Source organism: Stigmatopora argus, chromosome 20 (assembly GCF_051989625.1).
Source record: "Stigmatopora argus isolate UIUO_Sarg chromosome 20, RoL_Sarg_1.0, whole genome shotgun sequence".
NCBI classification, from domain to species: domain Eukaryota; kingdom Metazoa; phylum Chordata; class Actinopteri; order Syngnathiformes; family Syngnathidae; genus Stigmatopora; species Stigmatopora argus.
In genome coordinates, this window is record NC_135406.1 from 8,291,546 (window position 1) to 8,317,620 (window position 26,075).

The following is a 26,075-nucleotide window of genomic DNA, read 5'->3' on the forward strand; positions in this document are numbered from 1 at the left end:
AAGGAGCAAGCTCCTATTCCATCCCCTAATTCTAAAATACAATTTAGTATATGGTCAACATTTACGTATACATCAAACTACAATGATACACGTTTAGTGTGATAAGAGAGAAACTCATCTCATCTCGGTTGCGGGGGGTGCTGGAGCCAATCCCAGCTGTCTCCGGGGCCAGAGGCGGGGGACACCCTGAATCGGGGGCCAGCCAATCGCAGGGCACAAGGAGACGGACAACCATGCACACTCAAACCCACGCTGGATTTTAAGTTAAAAAATTTAACCCACGACCCCAGAGCTTTGAGGCCGCGACGCTAATCACTCGCCCCACTGGGCCGCATACCTGAAAATGTCTGCATTTCCTTTAACATTCCTACACTTTTAAAATACAAAAATTCTCTGTTCTTTAATAACATTGTTACGCCGTTGATATGCAAAAAGGAGTCTCGTAAAAAAATCATTATGATTAAAGCGAAGCTAGAGGTAGCGTCAGTGACACAGTGGTGTGCAAACGTGACACTCCTATTAGTGTGTTCGGGACTCAGCTCCCTCACCAGTGGTTTCACATTTTATTTTACAGGTTAGTGAAGAGCCATAAGCAATCCAACAAAGGGACCATAAACAGCCCATGAATTAATTGGCAGTGGTGGGATTTGGACCCACTCCTCCTGAGAGACTGGAATTTATATCCAGCGCATTGGACCGCTTGGCCACTCTCCCTTGAATGAGGCTGAATGAGGGATTGTGGACTTGTAAATTGTGAAATAACGTTAAAAACCCTTATATTTAAATATTAAAATGTGTTATTTGTTACTTGCAATAAGATCAACCACAATGTAACATTTAAACCAAATGTGCTTAAAATTACCTAACTTTTTCTCAAAATGTAGCTTTTCGATTTAGTGTCACGTCTAGCTAGACTCGAACTGGACTTCGAGCTGCTGTCTTCACGCTGTGGCATTAAGAGACCAAATTTAACATAATCGCCCCCTCTGTCTAAAATCTGAATTAAGAACTTGGTATTTTGAGGTATTGAGACAGTAGAGGGCGATAATGCTACAGTACGTTGGCTGCCAACAACCGTAAAACTCAAGCGGAAGAAGAAGAATGGATTCGGGCGTTCATTTCTGCATGGCTAGGGTTTTAACTTTTTGTTTGTGCGCCTCTTGTTTCTCCTCAATTTAATTTAACTTAAATGAAACGAAACCTCGACAACATGCTCAACATTAAATAGTTTGTGGACTCGAACGTCAGTCCGTTTGTCTTCAATCCGTTTTGGGAGTCGTACTTTAGCCTAACCTAGCTGGCAGCTAACAAAGGAACACGTCGTCTGCATCAGTACGTCGTCAAGCGAACAGAAAAAAAGTGTGAAAAATGTCTGGGAGAACGACGCCGGTTGCGGCAAAGTTTCAGAAGGAACTTTATGGCGTGAAAGAGGATCTCTCATGTCATCAACATTTTATTGTTTGCAAAATGATGCAAGCTAAAGTTGTTCTTCACAAACTCGAAGGTACGTTCACTTTTGATGATCATAAGTGCATGATAGACCGATATATACTTTACGTTACACAATTCATATTTCATAATGAAATATTTAACGGGGTGGCATTGTTGTTTCTGATCGTGACTTTATTGAATGAATCGAAGCATGACAGCGCATAGCATTATGGCTAGAACTGAGAACGTGCTACAATGATGAACCATTAGATGTCGCTAACTGATCACTATACAGTGGTACCTCGACATACGATCATAATCCGTTCCGAGACTGAGATCGTATGACGAGGTTCTCGTAACTCGAGCGGACGTTTCCCATTGAAATGAATGGAAAAAATTATAATTCGTTCCAGCCCTCTGAAAAAAACACCAAAACACGATATTGGTTTGGAAAAAATGTTTTATTTCTTCTAATTCCCCATCTATTAACAAAGTAACACATAACTAGTGGTTTAAAAAAATGAAATGTGTTTAATCTTACTAAAATTGGGCGGATTTCGCCGAGGGGAGAGGGGCACAAAAGGGGCGGGGGGCTTCGTTTTTTTTTTCCACGCAACGCACTCGTAAACGGAACAAACACTCCACCCTCACGTTCGCTGTCGATGGGCTGTTTGCTGTTGTACTATTCCCTTCAAAATATTCCGAAAATGATGCACACAAATGTCCTCACAATCGGATAACGCCAACCACTTGCCAACGAGCAGCAGTCTTTTATCAGCGATCGCTCCGCTGCTCATGGGAGCTTCGGGGGCGCTGGCTAGCAGCTCCCTTTTAGCTTGTAGCATCTGTGTTCGCATCCCCTCGAACGGCGCCTATGATAGAGTTGCTACCGGGATGCTATTGCGGGGAGTTGCGAGCCAGCGAACGAGAAGTAATATAATACTCCTCGTATTAGATAAAAATAACAGGAAATGCAGCAGCTGAGCTTACCCACGTATTGATTGTGGGTAAAGTTTTATTCTGAGTGACATTGCCTGTCGGCGTTGTGTGCACGAGTATACTTCATTACCCAGAAAGCCCTCTCTTACCCGCGCATGCGCGTTGTGCGTTTCCTGGTCTGAATAACTCATTCGGTGCTCGTAAATATTGTTATACACGAAAGATATGCAAAAAAGACAGTGCCATGGCCACCTGGCTTGGTCGCATCACAAAATTTCGATCGCATGACGGGCGAATTATTCGATCGAAATTTCCGTCGTAAGACGAGAATATTGTATGACGAGCGGTCGTGTGACGAGGTACCACTGTACAGTACTATAATCTGTAACAGCCAGTGGCGATGACGTCATATACAAGCGGCGAAGATTTTGCCTTCAGACGGGAAAAAAAAGAATAGAAATACGAAACATATTGTGGAAATGTGTGAATTATAAACCTTTTCTCCAATGGAAAAATGATAACCAACTGATCTTTTTTAGTCATCTCGTTTTAAAAACTCATACAATCAATACAACCAAGATAATAACGAAATCATTAAATTTATAAATGCCATTCGGGTATAAATTGTTAAAATATTTAGAGACACAAGTCAAAGTTTTTGCCAGGTTTAACAGTATTCAAATTTAAATATACAAAAAGCAAATTGATGATACGAGAATCGGGATTAATGAATATGCCACTTAGTTATACTTACTATTATCCTATTAATATTAAAACATGTTTTCATATTTATAAGAAAAATACTTGAAGCCAAACAATATATATTAACAGGGGTTTGATACTCGTGGACTGCAACATACATCATAGATCAATTTACAAATAGAAAGTTTGAATAAACCTTAGGAATGATAATAACACACTTTTTTTATTTCCGTTAAAAAAAGAACACAACATATCGACAAAAAGCAGCGATTCCAAAAAAAATGTCTCCCATTATTGATTCCCCCCCAATTTTCAAATATAGATTGAATAATATACATACATGAAACATCTTATTTTGAACGGAAGGTTGGCATTACGGGAAACTGTCTTTCCCATCATGCACCCCTGACAAGAAATGCAAGGGCAAAAAAAATAAAGATGGCCGAATAGGGAGCGCTTAGTCTGCTAATATTTGACTTTTTGCCCGTCTAATTTGTCTTTTAATTTCAGTCACTTAACTAAACTGAAGTATTGACGATGTTTCTAGCATTATTCACTATACGGATTCAACATCAGTCATCCATCTTAAAACTGTGCAACTTTATTTAGCTTAGCTTCGCTAGCTAGCTGCTATAAAAAAAAACAAGCGTCTCCATCAACACGTCGTAAAAAAGCTGAATTCAATTGTGCGAAATGGCTGCCATAAAACAACAACAAAGTTCCAGGGGGAACTTTTTGACGTAAAAGAGGACCTTACACGTCACCGCCACCCCATTGAATGCAAATTAATGCAAGCAAAAGTTATTCTTCACAGACTAGAAGGTGGGTTCACTTTTGATGAGCATTTGTTTACAGTACACAGCGTGATTTATAATTTCCGTGTCCAAATGTTATTCTATTGATGTTGCAATGTATGTGAGACTATTTGGGTGTGTACATTTTATTATCTCCCAATTCCATTTTTAAAAGCCTGCAGTTGGGAATACTACCCGTGGATTACAATATTTTGCATGTGTGAAGACGTTGACTGCGTCTATTGGTCCAAAAATTCATGAAACAAAATAAACCCCCATCCACCCAGCCGAACCCCAATTTACAAATTTCTCAAATACACACTTCAATTTTAAAAAAGAAACGTCTGTCTTCTTTCAAATTGTATCATAATAATAATAATAATCGGACATAGGCTTTGTCATCATCATTGACTCGACAAAAGCCTAATTGTCATCATACCCAGCTGCCTATGACGAAATTGGTAGTGCTTCTCCACAAGGTGCGCTTTCCCGGCAAAAGGCCCAAATAAGTGATAATTTCAGACTCGTTGGCATTCTGCCGTGATGGATATATTGCATCATCCCTCGAGCGCAACCAAATCCCGCCAACGGCAGAAAAAGTTTGCCTCGCAGATGCCAACAAAGAAAGAAAAACGGATCACTTACCTCCCGCTGTCTCCTCACTTACCTTCAGTCAGTCAGTAGGAGGCAGATCACCGCCCAACGTCCTTCATGTTACCTCACCCCGAAGTTATTACACAGAAGGGATTGTGTGTTGTGCTACTGTAAGTTCAGAGTCCTGATGGCTGTTGGAAAAAAACTGTCCTTAAGCCTATTTGTCCGTATTTGTGAGACCTGTAGCGTCTGCCAGAGGTCAGCAGCTGGAACAGGTTGTGACCAGGATGGTATGGGTTCCCGGCTCAGCTGAGGTAACGAGGGCTGGCAATGTCTTCCAGTGAGGGCAGAGAGCAACCGACGATCCTCTGGGCAGTGTTAATCACTCTCTGCATGGCCTTTTTGTGTGTTGCCGTGCTTCCAGCGTACTACACTGTAATCCAGTATGCCAGGATGCTCTACACAGTGGCTCTATAGAAGATCACCAGAAGCTTAGTTTCCAAGTTGTTCATCCTGAGGAAATGGAGTCGTTTCTGGGCCTTCTTCACTACTGCCGTGGTGTATGTAGACCAGGAGAGCTTATCCGTCACCTGGACCCCCAGGAAGTTAAAGGACTGGACCCTGTCTACACATACTCCATTTCTGAGGAGTGGGGCCAGATCCTTGCTGTGTTTGCGAAAGTCCAGGATTATTTCTTTAGTTTTCGTGGTGTTCAGTGTGAGATTGTTCACAGAGCACCACAAAGACAGTTTGTTGACCTCATCTCTGTAGGCTGACTCATCCTCTCCTGAGATGAGTCTGACCACAGTGGTGTCTTCGGCAAATTTGATGATGGAGTTAGAGTGGTGGGTTGGTGTACAGTCGTATGTGTACAGGGAGTACAGAAGAGGACTCAGTACACAGCCTTGAGGGGAGCCAGTGCTCAGTGTAATGGAGGAAGAGAGGTGGGAACCAAGTCTAAAAGTTTGTGGTAGTCTGGTTAAGAAGTTCTTTATCCAGCACCAGATGGGAGAGGATAGTCCAAGGTGGGAGAGTTTGTCAGCCAGAGTGTCCGGTATTATAGTGTTGAATAAATAAAATAAAATAAAATCAGACTTAGGCTTGTCATCATCATTGACTAGACAAAAGCCTAATTGTCATCATACCCAGCTGCGTATGACGAAATTGAAAGTGCTTCCCCACAAAGTGCGCTTTTCCCAGGCAAGAGCCCAACCAAGTGATAGTTTCAGACTTGCTGGCACTCTGCCGAAGGCTGAGCTATAATCAATGAATAGCTTCCTCACGTAGTTCCCATGGTGCTCCAGGTGGCTCAGTTCTGTGTGTAGAGCAATGGCGTTAGCATCCTCAGTGGACCTGTTAGCTCTATAATCAAACTGGTGAGGGTCAACTGAGGGAGGGATTGTATTCCTGATATGGCGGGCTATCAACTTTTCAAAGCACTTCATGATCACAGGCGTGAGAGCAACAGGCCCATAATCATTCATCCTGTCAATGGTTGGCTTTTTGGGGACAGGGATAATGGTGGCAGATTTCAGGCAGGATGGAATGATGGATTGTTGCAGGGAACAATTGAAGATTTTTGTGAAGACTCCAGCCAGCTGGTCAGCACAGGCTTTGAGCACCTTCCCAGGTACTCCGTCAGGACCTGCAGCCTTCCTGGTGTTCACAGACCGCATTTCCAGTCTCACTTCCTGTTCCTGGAACTTCAGTGTATTGCTGCAGGGTAGTGGCGGGGGTGTTGAGACTGCGTCTGACTGGGTCTATCCCTGATATGGCGGGCGACCAACTTTTCAAAGCACTTCATGATCACAGGTGTAAGTGCAACAGGCCTATAATCATTCAGGCCGTCAATGGTTTTTTTTTTAGGGACAGGGATAATGGTGGCTGATTTCAGGCAGGATTGGATGATGGATTGTTGCAGGGAACAATTGAAGATCTTTGGGAAAACACCAGTCAGCTGGTCAGCACAGGCTTTGAGCACCTTCCCAGGTACTCCGTCAGGACCAGCAGCCTTCCTGGTGTTCACAGTCCGCAGTGCCAGTCTCACTTCATGTTCCTGAAGCTCCAGTGTACTGCTGCAGGTTGGTGGTGGATAAGTTGAGACTGGGTCTGATTTGTCAGTCTCAAAGCGGGCAAAGAAACGGTTCAATTCCTATGCTAGTGAGTAGTATCTGCGTTAACAGACACATTATTGTCATTGTAATTGGTAATACAGATGCTCCCCTACTTACGAACGAGTTAGGTTCCGAGCGATTGTTCCTAAGTTGAATTTGTTTGTAAGTTGATTCAGTGCTATATTTTGTATTATAATTTATGTTTAAGGCCTATATAAGTATATTGAAGGTTTATATAAGTGCATTTGTATGTTTAAGGCTTGTATAAGTAACACACATTGGTTTGTACTGAAAAAAACATTTAATAAAATGGAGAGAATATGTACAGTATTGTATAGAGAGAGAGAGATTTATGTATTAGAAACTGGCCGAAAGAAGCGATCTAACGACGATTGCACAGTTTTCTTCTTTTTTTCATCATAAATGATGCGGTAGCACTGTATGGCATCATTCAATTGATTTGCAAACTTTGTGCAACGTTCAATATTTGGGTCCTGCTGCTCGATCTTTCTGTTTATAAATGGTACTGACGGTCGAACGATTCAAGTTGTTATATGTGCAACGCTTACCACTCTCACGCGCATCAAGCTTCGTTATTATTGCCACTCGTTTCAAATGAAATGGCTTGCCTTTTCCTTGCAACTCCCTCAATAGAAGCCTTTCACTTTTTACCAACCATATTCAATAATGGATGCACGAGATATTTAATGATACAGATTAAAAAGGTTCTTTGCGCACTGGAGATACGTCACGCACTTCCGCATTGCAACGAAGAAGGTAGATGCTGGGTGAGCTGAGCCCTCACAGCGCCAAGCGTATTAGCGGTGGAAAGAAGCACTACTCGGAAAAAAATACAAAATTGGACTTACGAACATTTTTCGACTTAAACGCAATTTGCAGACATGTTCGTATGTACCGTTGTTCGTAAGTTGAATGTTCGTAAGTTGAATGTTCGTAAGTAGGGGAGCGTCTGTATGTCGTATTCCCTGCCACATCTTCTGAGTTATTTCCTGTGAAGTGCTCCTCAATTTTCCTTGTATTTGCTGCCTTGGCCTTTTTAATGCCTCTCTTCAGCTCTGCTCTGGCAGCGCTGTATTGTACCTTGACCCCTGACCTGAAGGCAGTGTTACGGCATTTGATGAGTGTCTGTGTCTCCTTGGTCATCCAGGGTTTTTGGTTAGGAAAAAAACATATCCGTTTATAAACAGTGACGTTGTCCGTGCAGTTGTTGATGTAGGAAAGTACAGTGTCCGTGTAGTCCTGGAGGTTGTGTTGTTCAAAAAGTTCCCAAAGTGGTGCGGGAAAAACAGTCCTGCAGCTGAGAAAGGGCGTCCTCGGGACATGTTTTTATTATCTTTATTTGTGGCCTTGTTAGCCTCCGGAGTGGGGTGAATGAGGGGGTGAGGTACAGGCAGAGATGGTCTGATCTAGCTAGGTGAAGGAGGGGTGTGGCTCTATAAGCATGTTTGATATTAGAATAAACATGGTCTAGAGCAGGGGTGCAGGTTTTCATTCCAACTCAACAAGAGGATAACTTTTGCAAGTGTAATCAGTAAATTAAAGTCAGGTGCTACTTATTTTAGAAGACACCTGATTGGTTAAAATGTCGGCACTGGATCGGTTGGAACAAAAACCAGTACCCAATGCGGCCCTCGGCGGAATCGGTTTGACACGTGGTCTAGAGTTTTATCTCCTCTGGTGTGACACTTCACGTACTGGATAAACTTAGGCAGAACAGCCTTTAAACATGCTTTGTTGAAGTCACCGGCGACAATAAAGACTCCATTGGGGTGGTCAAGCTGCTGTTTTTTTACAGCCGCTAGCAGGATGCTAAGTGCCATGCTAACATTAGCATCCAGTGGGATGTAAACAGCCATTACAATGACAATCGTTAGCTCTCTAGGTAGATAGAATGTTCTGCACCGTACTGCCAAGAGCTCTAAATCCGGGGAGCAGTGAGTGTTAATGATCTTATTATTGCAGCACCATTCATTGTGTATGTACAGAGAAAGGAGACCCCCCCCCCACCCCCCTTTGCTTTTCCCTGATAATTCTTTCGAAAGATCATTTTGAAACAGCGCCCGGCTAGCTAGCGATACCGCGGTGTCAGGGATTTCCAGGTGTAGCCACGTTTCCGTGATGAAAATAATGTTGCAGTTCCTGACAAAGCTGTTGGTAGCAAGCTGAAGTTCCAAATTGTCCATTTTGTGGGTGATGGATCTGGCGTTGGTCAAGAAGATACTCGGAAGCGTTGCTCGGTGTGTTTGCTACCTTAGCTTAGCAGCTAGGCCTGCCCGGCATCCGCGCTTTTGCTTTCTTTCCCTTCGCCGCCGCCGTCGTACTCTGAGTGGGCTGACTATCCACGGACATCCCGGTGGTCTCAAGATTTCCTCGGGGATATTGTAGGTCCGTTGGTAATCTGTTGTGATGTATATATCGCATCTGCTCCCGAAAGTAATTAAATCCTGGAGACTTTAGAAAAAGTTTGCCTCGCAGATGTTATTAAATAACGATAAGATTGTGAAAACAAAACACCAAACAGGAGAGCATAGAGCCCCTGCACCCGTGCGCACCACCATCTTGATATCTTTGTTGGATCCGGGGGAGCCGTTTGGGGCCGAGGATTCTTTTGCGGCCCTTCAATGGCAGCGGAGGACAAAAGTCGCATGTCGTTGTCTAACGGTGATGTAGTGTTGAAACCGAGGTTATGTCCTAAAAGTTACTTTTTTTCTTCTTCAATGATTTATCAGCTTCATAATGTTCATTGAACTTGTCAACATTCCCACTGTGATTGATTGTTTTGTGACGAAATGAATGTATGGCGCCCTCTTCCGTTTGGTTTCATTTCTGTGAACAAGAAATTCAGTCATTTTATAATTGGAAAATGGTTGATCATTTATCTTTGTGTCTTTGCAGGTTTCAGAAATGATCTTGGTGCTGATGGGCGGGAGTCTGTTGACCTTGAAGGGGAAGTTGAGCTCCCACAAATCAAAGAGGAGGAGCAAGAGTTCCCTCAACAACAAATGGGAGACGAGCAACTTCCGATCAAAACGGAGGAAGATCATTTGACCTGGTCACTTAGTGAGTTCATGAAGAGGGAAGATGTTCTGGGCGTGGCCAGCGGAGGGGCGGAGCCTGCAAACACCACAACATGGACCCAAATTAAAGAGGAGGAGCCAGAGTTCTCTCAACAGTGCAAAAGAGAAGAGCAACCTCCAATCCAAAACGAGGAATGTGTCAAATGGTCTACTGGTGAGCCTTTCAAGAGTGAAGATGATCTGGGCGTGGCCAACAGAGGGGCGGAGCCTGCAAACACCACAACATGGACCCAAATTAAAGAGGAGGAGCCAGACTTCTCTCAACAGTGCAAAAGAGAAGAACAACCTCCAATCCAAAACGAGGAATGTGTCAAATGGTCAACTGGTGAGCCTTTCAAGAGTGAAGATGATCTGGGCGTGGCCAGCGGAGGGGCGGAGCCTGAAAACGCCTCAGCATGGCCCCAAATTAAAGAGGAGGAGCCAGAGTTCTCTCAACAGTGCAAAAGAGAAGAGCAACCTCCAATCCAAAACGAGGAATGTGTCAAATGGTCTACTGGTGAGCCTTTCAAGAGTGAAGATGATCTGGGCGTGGCCAACAGAGGGGCGGAGCTGCTGAGCGGCAGCTCAACAGAAGGAAGGCGAGCAGAAAATTTAATTGCTCCTTTATCAGATGGCAACGACTTGCTTTTTGATGATGTTGAAGATGTTAAGAAAAATCCCAGTGGCGACAAACTCAACAAATGCTTTCAGTGTGGGAAAACTTTTGGGAAAAAGTCTTCTTTGAAAACACATATGAGGAGCCACACTGGGGAGAAACCCTTATCATGTACAGTTTGTGGTAAAACATTTACACGGAAGGTACACTTAAATCTTCACACAAGAACCCACATTGGTGAAAAACCATTTTCGTGCTCAGTTTGTGGTAAAAGATTTACAGAGAAGGGAAGCTTAAAAATACACACAAGAACCCACACTGGTGAAAAACCATTTGCATGTTCAGTTTGTGGTAAAAGATTTACAGGGAACGGAAGCTTAAAAAGACACACAAGAACCCACACTGGTGAAAAACCATTTTTGTGTTCAGTTTGCGGTAAAGCCTTTTCTACAAATAAACACTTAAAAATCCACATAAGAACACACACGGGTGAAAAGCCATTTTCATGTTCAGTTTGCGGTAAAGCTTTTTCTCGAAAGCCACATTTACAAAAACACACAAGAATCCACACAGGTGAAAAACCATTTTCGTGCTCAGTTTGTGGTAAAACATTTACACAGAAGGAAACGTTAAATCTTCACACAAGAACCCACATTGGTGAAAAACCATTTGCGTGCTCAGTTTGTGGTAAAACATTTACACGGAAGGAACACTTAAATCTTCACATAAGAACCCACACTGGTGAAAAAAGATTTTCGTGCTCAGTTTGTGGTAAAAGATTTACAGAGAAGGGAAGCTTAAAAATACACACAAGAACCCACACTGGTGAAAAACCATTTGCATGTTCAGTTTGTGGTAAAAGATTTACAGGGAACGGAAGCTTAAAAAGAGACACAAGAACCCACACTGGTGAAAAACCATTTTCGTGTTCAGTTTGCGGTAAAGCCTTTTCTAGAACTAAACACTTAAAAATCCACATAAGAACACACGGGTGAAAAGCCATTTTCGTGCTCAGTTTGTGGTAAAACATTTACACGGAAGGAACACTTAAATCTTCACATAAGAACCCACACTGGTGAAAAACCATTTGCGTGCTCAGTTTGTGGTAAAACATTTACCCGGAAGGAACACTTAAATCTTCACACAAGAACCCACACAACTGAAAAACCATTTTCCTGCTCAGTTTGTGGTCAAGCCTATTCTCAAAAGCAATATTTAAAAAAACACTTAATAACCCACACTGGAGAATAATGTTTTCCTGCTCAGTCTGTAGCCACAGATTCGCTACAACAGTCCAATTAAAAAGCTACACAATTGAAAAACCTGAAAAGAAGACTTAACAACCCGCACAGGAGAAAAGCCCTTTTTTGCTCAATTTGTGGCAGGAATATCTTAAAAACACAATTACCCACAGCGGTCAGAAACCCCTTTCCTGCTCAGCTTCTTGCCAGAGATTTAGTCGTAAGGATAGACTTAAAAGACGCAAATGTGTTGTGATAAGCAGTGGCCAATGACGGCTTTGCTTGCTTTTTCAATTTCTGTATGAGGGATCATTGTAATCGCAGTATAATTGTATTTTGCATTCTGAAAATCTTGTTTACACTTTTTAATGTGTAATATCGATCCACACTATTCAAATACAGTAATACCTTAAGATACAAGCTTACTGCGGGATCGAGCTAGTATGTCAATTAACTCGTATCTCAAGTCAATTACTCCCATAGAAATGAACAAAATACAAATTACCGTATTTTCACGACTATAAGGCGCACCACATTATAAGGCGCACCCTCAATGATTGACACATTTTAATTTTTTTCCCATATAAAGCACACTGGATTATAAAGCGCCCTGTCTATTTTGGAGAAAATTTAAGACTTTTAAGTGCGCCTTATAGTCGTGAAAATACGGTAATCAGTTTCCATCCTAAAAAAACACCAAAAATTGTTCTAATTTACTACCGAATCACAATTGAGAACATCTGGTATGCTCATATTGCAAATTTGTCTTGTATGTTGGAACACTTGTATGTCAAGGTAATACTGTATAAGAAAAGAGTGTTGTTGAAGATTTTATTTACTTCCAAATTCTATCCGTAATAGTAGAGCCTAAATTAGGAAATTACAAAGTGAATAATCAATAATGTGATCTAAATGATACATTAGTAACATTAGTAGATATATGGTGTGAAAGACAATGAATTTGCTCAAAATAAATAAGTTGTACAATGTCCTTATACTTTTGTCATATTATAAGATGAATCACGTTTTTAAACCGATTTATCGTGTCATCTTTTTGGTAGTTCCAATAAAGCTCTCTTTTTGGCGAAAAATACTTTTCGGGTGTTTTTGTTGACAAAATCAGCCTTCCAAATTCAAAGGTGACAAATAAGAGAAGTGTTATTTGGTAAGATTTAAAACTAAGCAAAATGAATACATTAATTTGAACAATTTGACAAATTAATATATTAAAGAATGTTTTCTTTCTACAGGTGTGAAAATACAGTAACTTCATGTCTGAAATTAGCGGTTAATTGTTTTTATCTTTTTGATGTTGAAGGGGATAATTGGTAGAAATGTAACTAGATTTTTATTTTTGCTTTACTTAGCTTATTGACATTAGAAAAGCGTGACCGGATGATTCGCCGAATGACATTTCGCCGACGGACGTTTGACAGACGGACAGGTCGCCGAATGGACGTTTGGCCGAACGGAGGTTTCGCCGAAACTGGATTTGCGCGCTCGCCCCGCCCCCGGATCGAGTGTGTACATGTTTTTCAACCTCGGCCCACGGGCCATATACGGCCCGTTCGGATTTTTAATCCGGCCCGCCGCCGGCGTTGTCCAAATTTTAGTAAAACTCAATGATTCATTTGCCGCTCATCACTCAATGTATTAGTCTACCGTCAATGGCAGCCCGGGAATAAGCACTCTTGGGCGGGCATTGCAGCCCGGGAATAAGCACTCTTGGGCGGGCATGGCAGCCCGGGAATAAGCACTCTTGGGCGGGCAGATGTAGCAGAACCGAGCCGTAAAATAACAGCAATCGGGTCAAATCCAGGCGAAAACAGCATTTGATGATTAAATACAAATACTGGAGCTCTTTGGACACTAGAACCGAGCCCAGGGAAGTGAATTCCTCGGTAAAAAGTCGCGATGAACGCAAAAAACGTCCATATACGTCTATTCGCCGGTGGACAAATTTATTCATTTCAATTGGGTCAGGTATTGCTCTAAAGTGCACATTTTTCGGGGAAATCAACCACCCTGGGCCCGGTTCTGGAAGTCAACTTGTTGGAATTTTGCCCCCGTAACTGTAAAACCATTCAGATTTTTTTATTTTTTGAATTATTTTTGTTTTAAAACTCAGTAAAAACAACAACAACAGACCCTTGGAAAAAGTTGCAGATGATTTTCACTGTATAGACACCATCCACCTTAGTGTTAGCATGAAAACATGCTTCTCTTTGAGCACCATCCACTGCACTTAGCCAGCTTGTAATGCTGTTGTACGGTGTGTTGGTAGCACTACAATAGTTTGAATAAAGAGGTTCTCAAAACATGTTACGTTTATTTTGACTAGTAGCCAACGACGCTACTGTCATCGATCGTTACTATTGTCACGGTATACCAGCAAAAATTATCCTCAATCGTATGTATTTTTTTAGCGGTGCGTACAGCAATATCGATAAAGGATGACATGCGCATGCGTAGATATACATAGAGTAAATATCGTCGAAGCAAGCATGGAGGAGCCACCTAGTAAGATTAATTAATTAATTTTGATAATTCATGCATTATACCTGTTATGAGAACAAAGCACTTTGAGTTCCTGACACTGCTGCCAACTTTAATTGTGAAAAATATTTATAATTTACCAACTATGTTGCTACACACATATACATATAGATATATTTTTTTCCAGAAAGAATTGTGTACATTGTTGAATATATATTTATGTGATTAAAATGTTATATTTTAATATTATATTTTTGCAGGAGTTTGCATGTCGGAGGACCAAGGCTACGATGATTGTTAAGGAGAGCCTTGCACGTGGCTACACCCAAGACGTCATTCAGTACTGCAGAACTCACCCATTTACCCTCATGATTGATGAAAGCAATGATCGTACTACCAAAAAGCGACTTGTTTTGTTAGCCCACTTCTTTGATGGGGAGAACACAAATACCAGACTCCTCGATTTACCAGAGTTGGCATCAGGAACAGCAGCATCAATCTTTGCCATTATTGACAACATTTTACAAGAAAATGACATTCCATGGAGTAACGTTGTGGGATTTGCAAGCGACAATTGCAACACCATGGTTGGAAAGAAAAACTCTGTCTTGTCTAGGATAAAAGAAAAAAATGGGGCTGTTTTTAGTGTTGGATGCATTTGTCATCTTGGCAATCTGTGTGTCAAAGATGGAGTGAAGACATTGCCAGTAAACATAGATGACTTGCTGGTGGATATATATATATATATATATATATATATATATATATATATATATATATATATATATATATATATATATAAATATATATATATATATATATATATATATATATATATATATATATATATATATATAAAAATATATATATAAGTATATATATATATATATATATATAAATATATAAAAATAGTTCCAAACAAATTGAGGATTTTAAAGAGTTTCAGGACTTTACAAATTCCGAGCAAGAAAAAATCCTAAACCATTGTCCGACACGATGGTTGTCTCTGCAAAAAGTGGTTGAAAGAACATTGTCTCAGTACGAAGCACTCAAAAGCTACTTCGCTAGCCATGCGGATGTTGAAAAGGCAGGTAAAGTGAAAAGCATCCATGATCGACTTCAAGACCCTGTTACTCTCCTCACACTCCACTTCCTCAGCTTCATCCTGCCTCAAATAAATCAATTCAATATTGTGTTCCAAACAGAGGCATGTATGATTGGAGATTTGCTACCAGAAATGGAAAGACTCTTAAAGAAACTCTTGGTGAAATTTGTGCAAATGGAACATGTCAAATCTGCTGATAGCCTGCGGCAGTTGATTATACAAACAGATGCCTGCAGCATGAAGATAGCAGGCTTGCTGTTGGCTTGGGCACCAGGGCCCTCTTCCAAGACACCAATGAGGATGAAATCAGGCAAAGCATCACACCAGCCATGCAAGCAACTCTTTTTTTCCTCTGTTCGCTCCTTCTAAAAGGCTGTTGTAACTAAAATGATACAAACATTTCCATTTGAGAATACAATACTGAGTGACTTGGTGGTGTTGGACCCAAGAAAGAGAGAGATGTTGGATTACACAAGTATTGTTAAGCTTGCAAACAGGTTTACACCAGACTTTGATCAGGAACAATTAAAAGATGAATGGGAAGACTATCAACTAATACCTGATGATCTTCTCCCTCAGAAAAGTCAGGATGGACAACCAATTCATCCAGAGACATTTTGGCCTCATGTGTTCAAAATGAAAACTGGTTTGGGGCTGGATTGCTTTCCACTGATGAGAAAGATGTATCTAATTTTACTCAGCCTTCCTCACAGTAATGCTGATAGCGAGCGGGTTTTCAGCCATGTGAGGAAAATTCATACAGAGTACAGAAAGACAATGGGAACAGACACTCTTACTTCTTTATTACAGATGAAATTGAACTGTGACAACTGTTGCTCACAAGTGAGACCCTCATTAGAGCAGATAAAGTCTGCTAAATCATGCACATTGGCTTACAATAGGAAGCACTGAAGGCACAGTTTATTGCATTGTAAACTTTTTAAATTGAATAAAAGACTTTGTATGCAAATTACATTTGTTATTTCTATTAAACTGTCTGCTTACCGCGAGTAAACATGCGTCGTACGGTGTTTGTAAGGTTTTTTGGGGGGTTTGTAAGGGGAATCAATCATTTATAAGGGCAGTTATCGGCAGAGGTTGACAGGTATGAACTTATGAACAATCGCTCGGAACCAAACTCGTTCGTAAGTAGGGGAGTGTCTGTATTCCCCAAATATCTCAAAATTCATCTGCGCATACACGCATTATGTCAAAACCCAAAGCGACAAACAATCTGTTTCTTTCGCCAGATTTTGGAACTTGGAGAATTGTTCCTTTCCCCCTTATCTAAGCTTGTTATTGCCAATCGTTATCACTATAACATTTAGGTGTATTAACCCCATAATTGCAATGCTGTAAGTTTTTGGCTAAAGTTCTCTTAATTTGTATGCCCTGAAAAGCAATAGAAAGCAACGTCATTTGGTTGTATCAATTTGATCAATGCTTATCCAATCCGTAATATCAACATGCCCCACGCCCAAGCATATTTCACCCGCTCAGGACAAACAGGGAATGTTCTTCTGTGCACTTGAAAACACCCCATGTTTCTCAGTCCCAGGGAAATTATGCCTATCCGACATCAATTATTTTATCTACCCCAGCCAGGTACAATTTACCTTATAATTTGGGGGAATGCCATGAATTTTCTCATGCCATTTCTGCATTGTTAATTTCATGTCTGATCTCTTTAACAACCAAATAACTCTTAATACCTAAGACATAATTTGCAAATCACCTCATACTATGTTTACTTAAGATAAGAGCTATTTCCTATAGCTCTATGTTACCACAATAAAAATCTACAATAATTAAATTAGAGAAATCAACCTTTTACTAGGCATGTCCTAATTACAATTTTCAATGTTTAATAAAGGACCCACAAATTGTCACCAATATGCCATAATACTGTAATTTTTCCCATTCCTTTTTCTTTAACCAGCCACTCTCTTATGTTAAAGTATTTTGAACAAACCAACCATTTAAAAACAGTATTAATATTCTTTTATCCTCCAAAAACTAGCACTCTTTAATTAAGAGCCCTTTGAAATCCACAAATTGGTCAAAAATGGCTATTTTGCTCTATTCCCAATTCCAAAGCTTTTACCAAAACAGATTTTCTATCACCTTAATATATATTGCTGTTTAAACCCGAAACATGAATGCGAAAGTAATCGCATAACCCTGCATTCCTTGTCGACCATGTTTTGCTCTTATTCTGAAATGTTCAAACGGAAGCGCGCCCTTAGCCGCTAACTGTAACCTTCACGCTTGCTGCAACAGCAGCATTCTTATTTTTTGTTTATAAATTCCAAAACGCTCTCTTTTTCTTTCTGTGCACAATGCTTCGCCTCCTGTGCACAATTCTAACGCTTTTTAGAGAAGACTAAATTAATTCCTCTCCCGATATCCAACTATATCACAATATATTGCCAAGACCCCATAATCACAATATGCTGCAAGCATAACTATATTATAGCAAAACCCATTTTTGCCCTCAAGTTTGCTTCAGCACCCCCAAGGCCAATTATTGTAATGTCTTCACGGAAGGGGTCCCAAAAAAATTTAGTCGCTTGTGCGGGCCGCGCGCATACTGAATGCCTAACACCGTCAAATCGGCCGCCCCGCGGCCCACATGTTTCTCCGTGTTCAAATCAGCAGCCGCAGCAAAACAGAGCGCTTCCCCCACAGTCGACGCATTATTTGGCAAGTTTAGAGTATGACAAAAAAGGCAGGTTTGGCAACCCCGCTAAACATTTGATTGGCCGTTTTGTATTTCTTTTCGTCCGTTAACCAAAATATTCCTACTAGCGGACGGGATCAAAACCAGGATAAGCCGCAATAAGCCATTTCATTCCAGTAAGTTGACAGTACATTTAGGTACTATAAACAAAGTACATCTAGCACTTGGAAATAACCATTCCAATTGCCGTTTTACAAGCTTCAGCATCACACAAAAATTCCAATTGAATTCCATTCACAAAAAGTGATCTCTGGTTTAACCAAATCAAATGCCTTGTTTCCTTCCATTCAAAATCCTCATTCAAATCATTTTGAGCAGGCATTCCTTGTTTTTAGAGACCCTTTTGTCTGGGAAATCACGCGATATATGCCCCAATTTTCCACAAACCCAGCAGATATCATCTTTGAAAACCCCATTTCTGTTTAACCTCCTCATTTGTTTTTTCCCAATCTCTTGGCTAACATTCCTATTCTCTCACCACCTATCTCGGTAAATTTTTTCCCCGTCAGCCGAGGAGGCCCCGCTATTCTTTTTATTTATTTTTTTACACAACGGACCCGTTTTATCACTCATCTTTCTGTGGAACAAGCCAGAAGGCTCTGCTTTTCCTGCCCCGCTGTCATAAACATGCTGACTCTCACTCCGCTCAATTTTTTTTAACGTTTCCATCAAAACCCTTTTTTGCCATCAAAAACCAATAATTGGTATCATCATATGCATCAGTTTCCATTTTACACAGATTACCCCTGTGCTTAGCGCACATTTTATCCTGCAGGTTTATTATTTACATATTAAGCTGGCCATTAAACCCATACTAGTTTATCCATACGTTTAGGTGTTTAACCCTTGTAGCGCTTTGATTTTCAACAAATTTCCAATCTTTACACGGCAGACTCTGTTTCGGGTCGTCATCTCTAGCCGCTTTGTTATTCGAGCTGCCAATTTTGAAGGGAGTTCGCATGCACTAACACACAACACAAATGTATACCCTAGCCTGATTTAGCGTTGGAGTTATATTTGTACTTTTCCGGACCGCAGTACAGGACACCCCGAACTGCCCTAAGTTTTATAGACTCATGCTCTGTCTCTTTACCTGATAGAGACTAGTATGCCCAGGGTTTTATTGTCTCATTTCTCAAAATGGACCTACACATGCAATGCCCCTTCGCGCATTTGGCAACAGTCAACAAATGCAGACATTCATGTGGACTTACCAGAGATGTCCTCAGATGTCTCTTTCAGTAGGATTAGTCATCAACCGTCGAGAATCCAGGGGCGCTCCTTCGAGTAATCCAGCCCGCAAAGGGTATTTAGACGCCGTGGCCACGGTCTTCCCAGATATCGAACGGAAGCGTCCTGGATTTCTGCCAAAATGATAAGGTTATCCTTAGGTATTTCCAAATTCACAATAAAAGAGGCATCTGTAGTCACATCTTTGTTTAATTCTTGCAAGAAGAGAATACATCCATCTGCGCCTCCGGTCAAGATAATTCTAACAACTCGAGGTCTCTCTCGCTAATTTATTCATAGGATTTTAATGCCATGCCCCACAGAAGTCTAAACATATTTAGAGTCTCATAACAATTTATCACAGTTCTCAAAGAAATTGTAGGTCTGTCGAATCTTCCCAAGAGCGCTTGTTGTGAACCCATCCTGCGAAGCCGAAACAGTCCACAGTTCCCAAGAGCGCTTGTTGTGAACCCATCCTGCCGAAGGCCATTCCCAGTCCTCTTGATGCGAACCACAGTCCTTACTTTTGCAAGAGATGCATTAAAATGCCCTTTGTATTAATGTCAATAACTCTTCGTTGCAAGCGCATATACATACCTGTCAACCTCTGCCGATAACTGCCCTTATAAATGATTATGATTCCCCTTACAAACCCCCCAAAAACCTTGAAAACACCGTACGACTCGTACGGTGTTTGTAAGGGTTTGAATATTGAGTATTATCGGTTTGTTCAACATTAAAATAAAATTAAAAAACAATTCACATTTAACTTCATATACCAACTGCCAGGTCTATTTACATAAAAATCAAATCAGTTTGGATAAATATAAAAACCGAAAAGAACTACTCCAAAATGAACCCCTTATAGTTAAAAAAAGGAAAAGAATGTAGTTTACAAAGCTAATAGAAAATTTTGAAGATTAAATGAAATAAAACAACATTTGACTTGTTTTTCTCTTTTTCAAACAGACACAAATTCACAGCAGACTAATTTTATCAACATGATTCAAAAATGACACGAGGGATTCTCGTCATTTTTGCCAATTAATAGATAACACACACACACACAAACACGTTTGTTTCTTTTAAGTCTTATGAATAAATCCTTGGCAACAAACTTAGTATTATGTATTATTAAGTATTTTTAACCAATGTGTTGAACCACAAATTGAGCAAAGAAAGGGCTTTTCGCAACTGCGGGTTGTTAAGACTTCTTTTCGGGTTTTTCAATTGTGTAGCTTTTTAATTGAGCAGGAAGACATTGTTGTCCAGTGTGGGTTAATAAGTGTTCTTTTAAGCTTCTCCTTTGGGAAAATGTTCGACCACAAACTGAACACGAAAATGGTTTTTCACCTGTGTGGGTTCTTGTGTGTATTTGTAAAACTTGCTTATGAGAAAAGACTTTACCACAAACTGAACACGAAAATGGTTTTTTACCAGTGTGTGTTCTTGCATGAATTGTTAAGTGTCCCTTCTGTGTGAATGTTTGACCACAAACTGAACACGAAAATGTTTTTTCACCTGTGTGTTCTTGTGTGCCTTTTTAAGCTTCCCTTCTCTGTAAATGTTTTACCACAAACTGAACATGAAAATGGCTTTTCACCTGTGTGTGTTCTTGTGTATTTTTAAGCTTCCCTTCTCTGTAAATCTTTTACCACAAACTGAGCATGCAAATGGTTTTTCACCTGTGTGTGTTCTTGCATGACTATTTAAGCTTCCTTTCTCTATAAATCTTTTACCACAAACTGCACACGCAAATGGTTTTTCACCAGTGTGTGTTCTTGTGTGCGATTTTAAGTAATGCTGTTGAGAAAAGGCTTTACCGCAAACTGAACACGAAAATGGTTTTTCACCAGTGTGGGTTCTTGTGTGCGTTTTTAAGGTTCCCTTCTTTGTAAATCGTTTACCACAAACTGAACACAAAAATGGTTTGTCACCTGTGTGTGTTCTTGCATGACTATTTAAGTGTCTCTTCTCTGTAAATCTTTGACCACAAACTGAGCACGAAATTGGTTTTTCACCAGTGTGGGCACTTGCATGATAAACTAAGCTTTCCTTGCGTGTGAATGCTTGACCACAAACTGAGCATGCAAATGTTTTTTCACCAGTGTGGGTTCTTGTGTGCGTTTTTAAGTGTTGCTTTTGAGAAAAGGCTTTACCGCAAACTGAACACGAAAATGGTTTTTCACCTGTGTGTGTTCTTGCATGAATATTTAAGTTTCCCTTCAGGAATTCACCAAGTGACCAGGTGACATCATCTTCCTCCTTGATTGGAAGTCGCTCGTCTCTCATTTGTTGTTGAGGGAACTCTGGCTCCTCCTCTTTAATTTGGGGTAAGGTTAAGGTGTGTGCAGGCTCCGCCCCTCTGCTGGTCACACCCAGATCCTCTTCCCTCTTCAGGAATTCACCAAGTGACCAGGTGACATCATCTTCCTCCTTCTTGATTGGAAGTCGCTCGACTCTCATTTGTTGTTGAGAGAACTCTGGCTCCTCCCCTTTGATTTGGGGGAGCTCGAGTTCCTTTTTAAGGCCAGCAGACTCTTTCCCATCAGGACCAAGATATTCTCTGAAACCTGCAAAGACACGAAAATAAATGATATGTTTCATAATCTGTCTATCTAACGAGAAGTCATTTAGGTTAGACTGGGAATGTAAAGTCTTATACTTATATCGGCGGTGGTTAGGCTCGTAACATGACATTAACTTGAAATTTAACTGAAATCAACTCAAATGACTATACACACCCACACATATTTGACCACATGGAACCATCTCAATAAGCTTGTATCTCCAATTTTTCTCATATCTCAAGGAAAAAAAAATGCTCGGAATTTAGCTCGTTTCTCAAATTTCCCGTAAATTGGGACACTCGTATGTCAAGGTATTCCTGAAATATGATGGCTGACACAGCAAATGTTCAATTAATAAGGAATAATTAAAGCACTTGCGGGTGACCCACATTGTAATCAACAGTTTGAGGAAAAAAAGAGTTCACCTTCAAAATTAAAGTACAATTAAGAGCACACCTACACATTTCAATGTTTAAAAATGTTTTGTTTTATTAAACCCAAAGGATTCTTTAATCTCATCTCATTTTCTGAACCGCTTTATCCTCATCAGAGTCGGGGGGGGGTGCTGGAGCCTATCCCAGCTGACTTTAGGCCAGAGGCGGGGCACCCTGATTCATTCGCAGGGCACAACAAGACACACAACCATTCACACTCACACTCATACCTAGGAGCAATTTAGAGTGTCAAATCAGCCTACCATGTCTTTAGAATGTGGGAGGAAGCCTGAGTACCCGGAGAAAACCCACAGGCGTCAAAATAAAAAGGTAAATTCTGGGCTACTTTTCACATTTTTATGAACTTAGAATAAAATAAAAAATCTTCAGTGCTGAGTCCTAGTAGCAAGCGGAAGACATGGGAGTTGCTTCCGCTTGAAAAATAATTTAAAAAACAAAAAACATTTTCCCCAGAAAAAAGCCGCGATGTAGTGAAATGCTGAGGGATTACTGTACTTGAATTTGCAATTGCAGCACACAGATATAGCACTAACACAATTACCATTAAGCCTTAATGATGAAGGGAATATATAGATATAAAAATGGACCCACCTTCTAGTCTGTGAAGGACAACTTTTGCATGCATTATTTTGCAAAATGTCGAGTTTTCCTCGTGGAACTTTGCTGGTCTTTTCCCACACGTAAATTCTGATGGAGACGCCATTGATAGCTGCTAGCTAGGCTAAGTTAAAGGGGGCGCAAAGCTTCAAAGTTCTTCGACGACTTGAAGAGTTGTTCCTTTGATATATGCTAACCGATTGAGCTAAAGTAGCCCGCAAAACTTCAACGAGGTCTTGAAAATGATTGAATCTGGGCGTGACCAGCAGAGGGGCGGAGCCTGCACACACCTTAACCTTACCCCAAATTAAAGAGGAGGAGCCAGAGTTCCCTCAACAACAAATGAGAGACGAGCGACTTCCAATCAAGGAGGAAGATGATGTCACCTGGTCACTTGGTGAATTCCTGAAGAGGGAAGAGGATCTGGGCGTGACCAGCAGAGGGGCGGAGCCTGCACACACCTTAACATTACCCCAAATTAAAGAGGAGGAGCCAGAGTTCCCTCAACAGCAAATCAAAAAGGAGGAAGAAGATGTCACTGTGTCAACTGGTGAGCCTTTCAAGAGTGAAGATGATCTGGGCGTGGCCGGCAGAGGGGCGGAGACTCCGAACGGCAGCTCAGCAGAAGGGCAAGCAGACAATTTAATTGCTCCGTTATCAGATACCGAAGACTTGCTTTATGACAATGAAGGTCTTAAGGACGGCAAACTCTGGAAATGCTCTCAGTGTGGAAAAACCTTTGGGAAAAAGTCTACTTTGAAAAGACATATGAGGAGCCACACCGGGGAGAAACCCTTATGTACAGTTTGTGGTAAAACATTTACACACAAGGGAAAGTTAAATATTCATGCAAGAACACACACTGGTGAAAAACCATTTTCGTGTTCAGTTTGCGGTCAAAGATTCACACGGAAGGGAAACTTAATTAGTCATACAAGAACCCACACTGGTGAAAAACCATTTTCGTGTTCATTTTGTGGTCAAAGATTCACACGGAAGGAACACTTAAATAGTCATGCAAGAACACACACAGGTGAAAAAACATTTTCGTGTTCAGTTTGCGGTCAAAGATTTACACACAAGCAAAACTTAAAAAGGCACACAAGAACCCACACTGGTGAAAAACCATTTTCGTGTTCAGTTTGCGGTAAAGCCTTTTCTCAACAGCATTACTTAAAATCGCACACAAGAACACACACACTGGTGAAAAACCATTTGCGTGTTCATTTTGTGGTCAAAGATTCACACAGAAGGAACACTTAAATAGTCATGCAAGAAAACACACAGGTGAAAAAACATTTTCGTGTTCAGTTTGCGGTAAAAGATTTACACAGAAAGGAAGCTTAAAAATCCACACAAGAACCCACACTGGTGAAAAACCATTTTCGTGTTCAGTTTGTGGTAAAGCCTTTTCTCAACAGCATTACTTAAAATCGCACACAAGCACCCACACTGGTGAAAAACCATTTTCGTGTTCAGTTTGTGGTCAAAGATTTAAAGAGAAAGAAAGCTTAAAAATACACACAAGAACCCACACTGGTGAAAAACCATTTTCGTGTTCAGTTTGTGGTCAAAGATTTACACACAAGCAAAACTTAAAAAGGCACACAAGAACCCACACTGGTGGAAAACCATTTTCGTGTTCAGTTTGCGGTAAAACCTTTTCTCTACAGCATCACTTAAAAAGACACAAGAACACTCACGGGTGAAAAACCATTTTCGTGTTCAGTTTGTGGTCAAAGATTCACACAAAGGAGACTTAGATAGTCATGCAAGAACACACGGGTGAAAATACATTTTCGTGTTCAGTTTGTGGTCAAAGATTTACACAGAAGGGAATCTTAAAAATACACAAAAATACACACTGGTGAAAAACCATTTTCGTGTTTAGTTTGTGGTCAAAGATTTACACAGAAGGGACTCTTAAAAACGCACATAAGAACCCACAATGGTGAAAAACCATTTTCGTGTTCAGTTTGTGGTAAAACATTTACAGAGAAGGGAAACTTAAAAAAGCACACAAGAATCCACACTGGTGAAAAAACATTTTCGTGTTCAGTTTGTGGTAAAAGATATACAGAGAAAGCAAGCTTAAAAATACACACAAGAATCCACACTGGTGAAAAACCATTTTCGTGTTCAGTTTGTGGTCAAAGATTTAAAGAGAAGAAAACCTTAAAAATGCACACAAGAACCCACACAGGTGAAAAACCATTTTCGTGTTCAGTTTGTGGTAAAAGATTTACAGAGAAGGGAATCTTAAAAATGCACACGAGAACACACTCGAGTGAAAAACCATTTTCGTATTCAGTTTGTGGTCAAAGATTTACACACAAGCAAAACTTAAAAATCCACACAAGAACCCACACTGGTGAAAAACCATTTTCGTGTTCACTTTGTGGTCAAACATTCACACGGAAGGATTACTTAATTAGTCATGCAAGAACACACACAGTTTAAAAGTCATTCTCGTGTGCAGTTTGCGGTAAAACATTTACAGATAAGGGAACTGTTGGAATAATGATTCAAACCTTTTAAATCATTATTAGTAATATTTAATTAAAAAAGGAAAAACATCTTTCAACAAATTCTGCTTACAACTTCGAAGGAGATGCCTTGTGACGTTGTCTCAGTCCACAGTGCATTCTAAATTGTAGTAACTGAATCATTGTATTTAATCGCGACATTCTAAAAACATGTTTATGTAATCAGTACAATAACACCCTCGCTGGTTTAGAAAAACAACAGTCTGAGAAATGAAATGGTGTGACAACCCCCAAAACAATGGTGTGAAGAATTGCATAATATTTTCATTATTAGGTAAACAAAGTAGTATTATAATGTAAGCAAAGCTTTCTAAAGTAAACCAAGCAGGATTATAATGTAAACAAAGCAGTATTATAATGTAAGCAAAGCCGTATTTTCAAATCTGCTGGTGGAGTCTCGTCATAACAGTCTCATTTGGTCCTGCCGGGAGAAGTGTCCGTAACGCCGTGTCCTCTTTTTTCTTTGCCCTTGAGGAGTCGAATGTGGAGGAAAAAGTCCATCTTCCCATGACTTGATTTATAGCCTTACTACTTATTGAAAAATGCTTACAACACATATAGAATATTCCATAATAATTCTAACAGGAACGATAAAAACCCACACAAGAACCCACACAGGTGAAAAACCATTTTCGTGTTCAGTTTGTGGTCAAACATTTTCCCAAAGGAGAAGCTTAAAAGAACACTTATTAACCCACACAGGAGAACAATGTTTTCCTGCTCAGTCTGTGGCCACAGATTCGCTACAACAGCCTAATTAAAAAGCTACACAATTCAAAAACCTTTTCCAGGTGCAGTTAATGTTCCAACATTTTGACAGAAGGGAAC

The 26,075-nt window shown here is 40.5% G+C and overlaps 1 protein-coding gene across 3 annotated transcripts; it reads left to right on the forward strand.

Moving 5' to 3' along the window:
• The first annotated feature begins 1,074 nt into the window (after window positions 1-1,074).
• Window positions 1,075-14,735, forward strand: LOC144065987 (uncharacterized). 3 transcript variants are annotated; one of them, XM_077589258.1, is made up of 3 exons: window positions 1,075-1,504; window positions 9,491-10,250; window positions 14,265-14,735. In XM_077589258.1, the coding sequence occupies exons 1-3, from the start codon at window positions 1,369-1,371 to the stop codon at window positions 14,296-14,298; spliced, it is 930 nt and encodes a 309-aa protein (XP_077445384.1). In that variant the 5' UTR covers window positions 1,075-1,368; the 3' UTR covers window positions 14,299-14,735. The 3 variants fall into 3 exon arrangements, with proteins under 3 accessions (XP_077445384.1, XP_077445381.1, XP_077445383.1); XM_077589255.1 differs by lacking the exon at window positions 14,265-14,735 and having other exon boundaries at window positions 1,076-1,504; window positions 9,491-12,601; XM_077589257.1 differs by lacking the exons at window positions 1,075-1,504; window positions 14,265-14,735 and adding an exon at window positions 2,037-3,894 and having other exon boundaries at window positions 9,491-12,601.
• Window positions 14,736-26,075: the final 11,340 nt, after the last annotated feature.

Coding starts and splice junctions, on each gene's coding strand:
- LOC144065987 (XM_077589255.1), top strand. CDS start 1,369: ATGTCTGGGAGAACGACGCCGGTTGCGGCAAAGTTTCAGAAGGAACTT. Junction 1,505..9,490: donor TGTTCTTCACAAACTCGAAG/GTACGTTCACTT, acceptor GTGTCTTTGCAG/GTTTCAGAAATGATCTTGGT.